This window comes from Pimephales promelas, chromosome 9 (assembly GCF_988280905.1).
Source record: "Pimephales promelas chromosome 9, fPimPro1.hap1.1, whole genome shotgun sequence".
In the NCBI taxonomy this organism is placed as follows: domain Eukaryota; kingdom Metazoa; phylum Chordata; class Actinopteri; order Cypriniformes; family Leuciscidae; genus Pimephales; species Pimephales promelas.
The window spans coordinates 5,473,888-5,484,408 of NC_142777.1; the positions used below are offsets into that span (position 1 = coordinate 5,473,888).

Genomic DNA, 10,521 nt, shown 5'->3' on the forward strand with positions numbered 1-10,521 from the left:
TTTAAATCACCCATGGTTGAACACCAAAATTTTTTGCAGCAGGTGGAATCGAGCACGAAATTAGAATTCTAATAAATTAATTGCTGCATTTTGACCTCATGTTGTAGGCTATGCATTATTATTTACAATATACACGATTGCGGATGACGCTACAAACGCGGAGGCGGGGTTAGCGTCGATGACGTTGAAAGATAGGGGCGTGGCCAGAGCGCGGGATTATTATGGTCCTGTTTGCAGTGCGCACAGTGTGAGAATGAGCAAGAGGGGCTCCGTTACACTCATCCTGTGAGAAATGGATCATCACAACGCTTTATTATTGACACCTATTTCTTCCACGTACATGTACACTGCAAAATCAGCCCTTTAGATGGCATTTATTTTCAACAGTGCTTGTTCAGTGTGACTGACGGTAGGTGTCTGTGAATTGGACGTTTGGAAAACCTTCGATTATGGACATGGATAAATGAAAGGGACGTCATCTGAAAACTCTGTGCAGTGTTTGACATCGGTGAGCTTTTCTGAGCCATGTATGCTGATTTACATGAATTTTGAACTCATTTTCTGAAGGATTATTATGTATATATTGTGTTTTGCAACTGTGATTGTGAACTGGAGACGTATTCGTCACATATCTCTGACCTTACAATAGCCATACTCACACTTGTTCTAGGTCGACAGACTTTTTAAATCCTTCACCAAGCGTCGTCTTAGTATTCTGAAATATGGCTTTACCCGACAATGCCGTAGAGGAGCTGGCCTTTCCAGAAATTATCGAACTGAACGTAGGAGGTCAGGTGTATATAACCCGCTACTCGACTTTAACAAGTGTGCCAGACTCCCTCCTGTGGGAAATGTTCAGCCAGAAGAGCACAAAAAACCTGGCTCGTGACACCAAAGGTCGTTTTTTCGTCGACAGAGATGGCTTCCTGTTTCGCTACATTCTGGACTACATGCGGGACCAGCAGCTCGTCCTTCCGGATCACTTCCCGGAGCGAGGACGTCTTCAGCGGGAGGCCGAATTCTTCAACCTCCCGGATCTGGTTAAACTGTTGGCACCGAAGATCAGCAAGCAGAACTCGCTGGGCGACGAGGGCTGCCAGAGCGACCCCGAGGACCCCTCGCCCAGCGCCGAAATCCCCCGAAACCTCGCCTCCCTCGGGGCGGCCGCGTGCTCAAGCCTGGCGTCCGGCGCCGGAGACGGCAAGTGCTCCGGGTTCATCACCATCGGCTACCGGGGCTCCTACACTCTCGGCCGGGATAGTCAAACAGACGCCAAGTTTCGACGAGTGGCTCGGATTATGGTGTGCGGGAAGACTTCCCTCGCCAAGGAGGTTTTTGGGGAAACGTTGAACGAAAGCCGTGACCCCGATCGCCCCCCGGAGCGCTACACGTCACGCTATTACCTGAAGTTTACTTTCCTGGAGCAGGCGTTTGACAGGTTAGCCGACGCCGGTTTCCACATGGTGGCCTGCAACTCCACGGGGACCTGCGCCTTCGCCCATGAGCAGACTGATGACAAAATCTGGGCCAACTACACCGAATATGTATTCTACCGTGAGTGAACTTAATCCCGTGTTCCTGCGTCTCCTCCCCGCCTCCCAGACCAGAGATCACCTGCAATACACGTAGAAGCTTCTAGATCTCAAACCCCACCACCTTCATCACCAGACTTTCCCACGTCCGAGCCCTTAGTGTCTCTCAGCTAACCTCCCGAACCCTGTTGATCTCCCCCTCACCAAGAGACTGCCTTCCCCCTTCTCTGCTTTTACGGCTTGTGAGAAACACAGTGTTGTACTGTTGTCATATTTTGTTCGGAAATGCTAATCTAGGAAGCTTGAGCCATTCGAAAGGGCTTCTCTTCTGTCAGTCAAATTGTTGGACGTATTATAAAGCTTTTGAGCTGATGGCCATTTTTGATTAAAGTCATTATTATCATGTGTAACCCTGAGGCCAAAAGAAGAGGGAATCCACTAGGCTTTAAAGGGATACTCCACTTTTTTTGGAAATAGGCTCATTTTACCACTCTCCCAGAGTTAAACAGTCGAGTTTTACCGTTTTCAAATGTATTCAGCCGATTTTTTGACATTTAGAACAATATTAGTAACCACACCGTTTCTGGTCTCATTGACTTCCATAGTAGGAAAAAAAATATACTATGGAAGTCAATGAGACCAGAAACTGTCTGGTTACTGATACTCTTCTAAATGTCAAAAAATCGTCTGAATACATTCGAAAACGGTAAAAACCCTACTGTTTAACTCTGGGGAAATGGTAAAATGAGCCTATTTCCAAAAAATAGTATCCCTTTAAAAAGGTTTGGTAACACTATTTTCACTAAGTGACGTAGTTACACATTACTACATGTGCATCATAGTAATAACAGTCAATTATGCATAATTACAAGTAACTAAACCAAACCCTAACCGTAACTTGTTTTAAGTACATGTAGTTAATACGGTTACACTTTATTTTAAAGTGTCAGTGTTACAGTGTAATTATGTATTTAAACACTGAGACTTATTAAGCAACCACATTTACCTACTATATTACTTAGGTTTTGGTTAAAGGGTTATTACATGTAATTATGCACTGTTATTACTATGATAAGTACATGTAACATATATGACGCTGTAAAATAAAGTGTTACCCTTAATACTTTTTTGTGTCCGTACAATGTAACTACGTTCAAGTAAAATGTTATAAAACCCTCTTTACACATAGATGCAGTTACTGCATGTGGATATTCAAGTGTCACTGTGAGACCAAAAGAACTAATAATACAGGATATTTCAAGTGGAAAAAAGGTGTTTGCTTTGAGTATATTCACGTGTCACACTATTTTAATTATTAACTAGCATTATTCATCTAGTGAACTGTGTCAAGGCAGGTTATAAGGTAGGCATTAACTGAGCAGAACGGTATAACGTCGTCACCTGAAAGCATCAGGGCTGTGTTAGAAGCTTTAAGTGTTTCTTTTGCGTAAGGTTAGAGGATGTGAGGTCAGAAAAGTCAAGTTTCCAGTTCAGTTGAACCATATACAGCGTTTTGATTTTTATTATCAATCAAACATTTCAGTTGCTTACCTTTCATTTATTTCAGTGTTGTTTAATGAATTTAATGTCTTTTTAAATTTATCTTATTCAAATGTAATGATAATACATGTATCATCAATTATATTTGATGTTTGGATATGTAAGCAAGAGCCTATATTTTTAATTCATGAAGATGAGATTAGGTTTTTTTGTGTGATTTGTGACTTTTAGAGCTTTAAATTTCAGGTATTTCCTACAAGCACAAGAATTATAAAGTGTAACACAAAGTCTTGCAGTCTTTTAGTTATGAGATGCCATTTGGGATAATAAATATCATCCAGTAATTTATTTTATGTCAATCAGAAATTAAATTAATCCCTTAATCTTAAATTCCTGATAGTCTTTTTTTGCTAGCCTCAAAGTGTCTTTATGAAAGCATGAATGAAACACAATTATTCTAAATATAAAACAAATGTATGTATTTAATGTATTTGAAAATGATCGAAACAGGCCAAAAAAATGATATCTGTACAAACACATTTCCAGTTTCATCAATAAAATGAAGTCAAGTTTAAATGAAAGCAACAGTTTAGATAAGGCAGTCTTTCCTGTTTCAATTTCCGAGCCTTATTCACCAGAGACTTTTCTGTATTCAATACCATTTTGCAAGCATAAAAGAATAAGCCCATGTAAAAACAGTCAGAAACAGCATGAGATTCTTTGACTTAAAAATAGTTTTGTTTATTCGGACGTATAAACCCTGGAAGCAATTTTTCGAAGGGTGAATTTGGCAGATCTGCTTTGCTTAGTGAAAGTAAAGAAAAATGGACGCATTGGATCAGATTATTAAATCTCTGTCCCCCAAAGTCTCTTCTCCGCGGAACCCTCTCTTATCATGCTTCCTCCCAGTTTCTCTCTTTCATTTTGCTCTTGCGTTCAATCCGCCGAGACTTCAAAGCGTGAACATAGGCCGGAATGAAAACCAGGACAAACCTATAACCAGCTCAGTCAAAGCAGATTACCCAACCGGCCTTTGTGTTGCTGTGTCTAATCTATCTAATTAAGATTGTGCTGGAACACTGAGCAGATCACAGTTCACTCCAGTGAGGGAACAACACGTCTTTAAAGCTCAGTTATTATAGAAGCCGTTCAAAACCTCAAACAGATAACCTGAGATCACTGACACACACCCACATCTCTGAGCTGGTGTATGATGAGAGAAAGTGAATCAGACAGGCCTGAAACCCCACTTCAGTACAGCCAACTAAAGTTGTGTGAAAATTACTTCGGTACCAAGTAGGTACTAAACTGTGAAAACGATACCAGCGTTTCCCTCTAGCATTTTGAGCACTGTTCCTTAAAGGGATACTTCACCTCTGGAAAGATGAATGTGTATTTAAAATGGGTCATTTATGTCGAATGTGAAATTATTTTTGAATTTGGAGCTTCTCTAGACTGAGAAAAGCCAGGAAATGTATTTTTGGTTTATGTGGATAAAAGACAACAACTCCCAGAATGCACTTGCTTCACTGCCCTAGGAGGTCACGCCTACCGGTAACAGGGCGCAGTAGTTAAACAACAAGTCTAGGCTACTAGTGAGTCTCCGTGATGAGTCTGCCCGAAAATGTGTTTCGAGATCTCCCAAAATGTCCGGGATTCGGCTTTTGCGTTCTACAGTCGCCATTCATCGTGTTTACTGTGGCGAGCGGGACGAGTGACGGGCGTGATTACCGATGACGTTGAGCGACACCTGTAAGACGCACCGGTCTCGTATCTCTCACGGAGGAACGGGGATTTTCTTAGCAATGTTAAAACGCACATCAACCGATCACTTGTTCATGTAAACACTACATTCAGATTCACCAATCAGAATGAATTCAGTTAGATTGAAACAAAAGCTGTGCATGTAAACAATGAATGGCGACTGCAGAAAGCAAAAACTGAATCCCGGACATCGACGGCCGGACATGTCAGGGAAAAAGAGGATGGTAACCCCGACTACTCAGCTTTCTCCACAGAACAAGAGCCTGCTAGCTTAGCTTCCAAAAAAAGATGGCTGACTCCATGTGTTCATTCTGTGAGTGAGATCCTCCCTCTATGGGCAGGTTGAGAAACTTGTGGGACAGACCCTACTACTGACTGTAGTCTTTAGATGACCAATCAGAGGTGTTTAAGACAACTCTACTGCCAACAATCTCAAACACATGCTGCAAATGCTCATAGACCCTGCTAATAAATGTCAAGTCAAGTCACCTTTATTTAGATACAGATTGTATCAAAGCAGCTTCACAGTGATAACATGAAAATAATACAACACAGATCAATAATATTGTTGAATATTAAATGTCCCCAACTAAGAAAGCCAAAGCAAGGCAACAGTGGCAAGGAACCAAAACTCCATCAGGAGACAGAATGGAGAAAAAAACCTTGGGAGAACCCAGGCTCAGTCGGGGGCCAATGAAGGAACAGTGTGATTCGGGTAGCATTATAAAACCAACTAGATCGAAACATTAAGAGTATTATAGTGTACTGATACTTGTAATGCAATGATACTTAGACACTGGACAGGCTGAATCAGTTGGAGCTGAAACACCATATGGCCATGAGACAGACTCCAGCATCCCCGCGACCCTTAAGCAAATTGGTAAATGGATTTCTTAAAGGACAAGTTCGGTATTTTACAATTAAAGCCCTGTTTTAAGATTGTTTCTGATGAAATAGAATGGTTAGGATTGTTTTTTAGACAGATGTTGCTGTCCCGAGAATTTTGAGTTTCTTTGGTTGCACCCCCACACCTCTACAATGGTAGCATAGGTGCACAGGAACAACCCTTCATAAAACGCAAAAAACTTTAGTTTACAAAGAGGTGAAACTCACCGAGTGGTCTGGGGCGTTCACTGATATGCTCACACACAGAAATCACTGCAAAAGATGCTTTCCAACAGGTTTTATCGTAGTTTTTGTCCAACTCCATTGACTTGTATTGTATGCTCTGTGATGTAGCCTACGGTATTACTCCGCCGCCGGAAACGGAAATGGGGTTGTTTGTATTCTTTCTGTAGTCTTATGCAGTCGCGGTATCGTAGGTTATCCACAAGTTTCCTACGCCCCATGAGGCCTTGCATCAAAAGTGGGCGCGACTTCCGGTAGGAAGTAAACAAAGCGCGATTTGACATGCTTGACATGTTGTTCAATCAACAGTTGACAGTCATTCAAGTTATAGCGATCCAAACTAGCTAACGATGTGGGAACACAACCTCAACGAAATTCAAAAGGGTGAAATAACAGTACCTTTACCCTCCGCAGTAGTTGACTGGGAGTATTATAATAACATTATTAATAATCAATACTCATCAAGGCATGGTGACAGACAGTTGTGTGAGCTGACAAACAATTAAAATAAAAATACACACTTAGTCATTGTGCTTTGGTCGGAGTTTATTCAAAATTATAAATGAATGTGTTACTGGAATACATTAACTGGCACATTTGGTATTCTGTCAACACAGGCTTTGATCCTGAGTTTAGATGTAACATCAGTAGCGAACAGCCAAACACATGCTGATAGAGTTTATAGAATATTAAGAATTTAAACAAATGTACACAGGAAGATTCGTCGTCTTTTGGGAGGTGATGGAAACTACAGTCGTTGGCAGGATCACTCTGATTTCGTTTTCAGCTTATGTTCAAAACAATCACGTTTAAGCCACTGAACTAGTTTAGTCCGGTTATGCATACAACCGCGAACAGCACATGTTGTCCCTGAGTAACGACATCTCTCATAAAGATTTGCGTCTTTAAATAGTAAAATAATTCTCCGAAAAACAGCTAGCCTCTTCGCTAACTAACACACAAAATACCATTGGAATGCTACTTCCGCCGCGTCACCGGAAGTTTCACCCACTTTATTTTTTACAGAAGCGCCCCTCGGAAACTTGTGGATACTATACAAGTGGTTTGCTTGCAATTGGCAAAGGTGCATTATCGCCACCAACTGGGCTGGAGCGTCTATTATTCAAGCTCTCAACGGAAGAATGTTCGGTTGTGAGGCGTTCGGAAACATAGGTCTACAGTTTTACAACGAATGGTAAAACACCTGTTGGAAAGCATCTTTTGGAGCGATTTGTGTGTGAGCATATCAGTGAACACCCCAGACCACTCGGTGAGTTTCACGTCTTTGTAAACTAATTGTAGAGGTGTGGGGGTGCTAGCACAGAAACATCCGAACATCCAAAAATATCTGAAAATTCTCGGGACAGCAACATCTGTCTAAAAAACAATCCTAACCATTCTATTTCATCAGAAACAATCTTAAAACAGGGCTTTAATTGTAAAACTCCTTTAATACTCGTTCATGGCCTTATGTAATCATTGCATTTTATTCCAAAGAAGAAAATACTGTTATGGAACACAAACACAAACAATCATGTCAGTTCCCTGTTTTAATTGGAAATATGTATTACTACAGAAGTAAAACAGGTTGAAAATGCCATTTCATATGGACTTTATGTGTGTAAAAGATTACAGTTGTTACAATGGGTTTTAAAAGACATCCAAGCATTAAATGACAGTGTGACTGTCGATCCTTCACTTTGGCCAGCAGTATAATTTGTTGCATTGTGTGCTTGTGTTATTTATGGGTCCAGGCGCAGCTGTTAAGCCATTCGGCCTGCATCTGAACTCCAATGAGCCAAAGTCAGAAATCACAATCATCACAGGCATTGAGGGGGATATATCCCCCAATAACCATAATGGGATTTTTCATTGACCGATTCTTAGACTTTTCCATTTGATTCACCCTAACAATACACATCCTTGGAGGAAAGTGCATAGCTCTCGGTGTATGTGTGTGGAGGGGGTCATGGTGCCTCAGTTGAGCAGCTTTACTAAGTAAAGTCGGCAGAGACAGAGAGGGGTTCGAAACTTTTCTGCTGAGGCTGAGAAAGAGAGAAACTCTCCAGCATCTGGACTGATGACCTGTGCTTTTCTTTTACTGCGTGTCCCTTCTGTTTTAGCTGTTTGCCAGGTCCCATAGAAAAGAAAAATCTAAAATTACTAAACTTTAATGCAGGGCCTTAACTATCATAGACAAGTCTCCATCAATAATTAGATATGGCCAAATTGTCCCCCCAATACTTGATATTATTGATGATATTGCAAGCAGCCTCAGTTCCCCTGAGCCAAAAGAAGTTCAAGCAGGCAAAACATCACGATTACATGCATTTAGCCGAGTTTCATGAAAAAACAAAAAAAACAATCAACAACAGTCAAGTCACTCAAGACCCAGCCCAACCGGCGCTCGTAGCGCACAAAGGAAAGCTCTGACGGCAAGATGGCAGTGGCAGTGGCGCACACGGCTTCAAACAATTTGCACTCAGCTGACCAGCGCGAAAATCCAGAACAATCGATTCATGAGTTTTCCGTTGAAATGAGTTTTGAACAACACACATCAGTGCTCACTCGTTCAGAAGTTGAGTGGTAGGAGTTACCACTTCCCTTAAAAGTAAGTAAGTAAGTAAGCCCGCTGCCCGATCTCGTTGCCCGAGACCAATCGCAATGGTTGTCACTGCGTGGAATCCAGTGGCGGCTGCTGGTCTTTCAAAGAGGGGAAGCTCTTTTTTCTTCTTCTTTTTTTTTAAACTCAACTGTCAGGTGTGGGGATGGTGAAAAGAGCGAGGACTCGATGCAGAGTTGATGGGCTTTATTTTATTGATAAAAAAACAAACAAACAAGGGGAATAAATTGGGAGCAAAAAAGGCAGGTAACGAGGGAGGACAGGTGGGGCAAAATAACTAATAATCAGGAAACAAGATGGGAGTCGACACAATGACAGGAAAGCACATATGGCACAACAAACACATGACAAGCACAAGCCATGTGCTCAAACCAAACATGACAAAAACACATGACCAATAAAACAAATTAAAAAGCAATTGTGCTCACACAAAAGAACACTCATAAGACACGTGTTCACACAGAACATGACAACATGAAAGCACACAGCTAGTTTAAAACACAAGCTACACAGCACAAGACATAACATGACATGAAAGCACGCGGCCGATGTAAACACAAACCATGTGCCACACAATACACAACACACTGAACAGAGCGAACACGACAAGACAGAACGCTAACGTTACGCATGAGTACGACCATAAGGTCATCCTGTGCACTCACAACCGAAAACAAACACGCGGAGAATGCATGTCCGAATCCCAACACAAAAGTGAAACAAAACTAGACAGGTGTACCGTGATTCAAACACCACGCCCGCACATGTAACAAGACACCTGACATCGACGGAAGAAATGTGGGAATTAGGTTGAACTGTGAAATATCTGATGAAAATTGCAAATACTAAGAAATATGTTACAGTAGTTCGTCTTTCGAGTAAAATACACACAAAATTCGCGACGAGACTGAGCACGAAGTCTTCAAACTAGCTTCCGCGTCAGCGATTTTTTTATTGGGTGAAATCGCTGTCAATCAAAAGGAGATGCAATCCTCCAATCATCACGCGGACGCCCGGACGCCAGGCCAGCCCACTTCCCTATTCACCCCAGAGACGCCCGGCGTCCGTGGGCGAGACATAATCGCAGCATTTATCCAATGACCGTCTAGTTTAACAGCACTGAAAAAAACTGTTCAAAGCAGCCCCATTGAAGTCAATAGACGCCGAGCTTCAACGGGGAAATGCCATAGGAAAATGCATGCACTGTGACGCGCTACAGGTATGCATGAGAAGGAGATCAAGTCAGCCGACCTGCTATTTGTTGCTTATTCTGAACGAACTCGTCTTCGAGATTACCGTGTTCTAACGCATTTTTACTCATTAAAACGTTAACACAATAGTACACATTTGATCATTATTTGTTTGACATTATAGGGGAAGCTGACCCAGATAGCAAACTGACGTTGAATCAACGTGGAAACATGACATCGAAACAACGTTGATCTGACATTGTTTTGCTCATCGAATTAACGTTGAACCAACGTCAGACGCGTCATTCTTTCAAAACTAACGGAAAATCAACTTGAAATCAACGCATTGTTTCAACGTTATGAAAGCAAACCAATTTTCGATTTTCATTAAGCTTTGAAGAATGCCGCGTCTGACGTTGGTTCAACGTTAATTCGATGAGCAAAATCAACGTTGTTTCAATGTCATGAGAGACGTCGTTTCCACGTTGATTCAATGTCAGTTTGCTGTCTGGGTGAGCTTCCCTTGCAGTCTTAAAGAAATCTCCACTGGTGGAATCATGCATGAACTCTCATTAGGCGTGGAAACACTCAGGCTTATAGCATTACGACGTTGGTTTCGATGACGGGCTCCCTTTAGGAGGGGATACACTCAAGCTTGTTCGTTACGGTAGAAGGTTTCCAGTAGGACTGCACGCTCATCTTCTTATTCAATGGGTCTGCCAATCCCGTTGGACTGCTGGGTCATTAATAACAACAACAACAACAACAAACTTTATTTATAAAG

At 41.8% G+C, this 10,521-nt stretch overlaps 1 protein-coding gene across 1 annotated transcript; it reads left to right on the forward strand.

Moving 5' to 3' along the window:
* The first annotated feature begins 203 nt into the window (after positions 1–203).
* kctd12b (potassium channel tetramerisation domain containing 12b) lies at positions 204–3,422 on the forward strand. The gene has a single exon (XM_089134700.1). It carries the CDS (start codon positions 723–725, stop codon positions 1,560–1,562), a length of 840 nt encoding a protein of 279 aa, XP_088990826.1. The 5' UTR covers positions 204–722; the 3' UTR covers positions 1,563–3,422.
* Positions 3,423–10,521: the final 7,099 nt, after the last annotated feature.

What these genes read in the sequence shown, in the direction of transcription:
- kctd12b (XM_089134700.1), top strand. Translation starts at nt 723, where the DNA reads ATGGCTTTACCCGACAATGCCGTAGAGGAGCTGGCCTTTCCAGAAATT.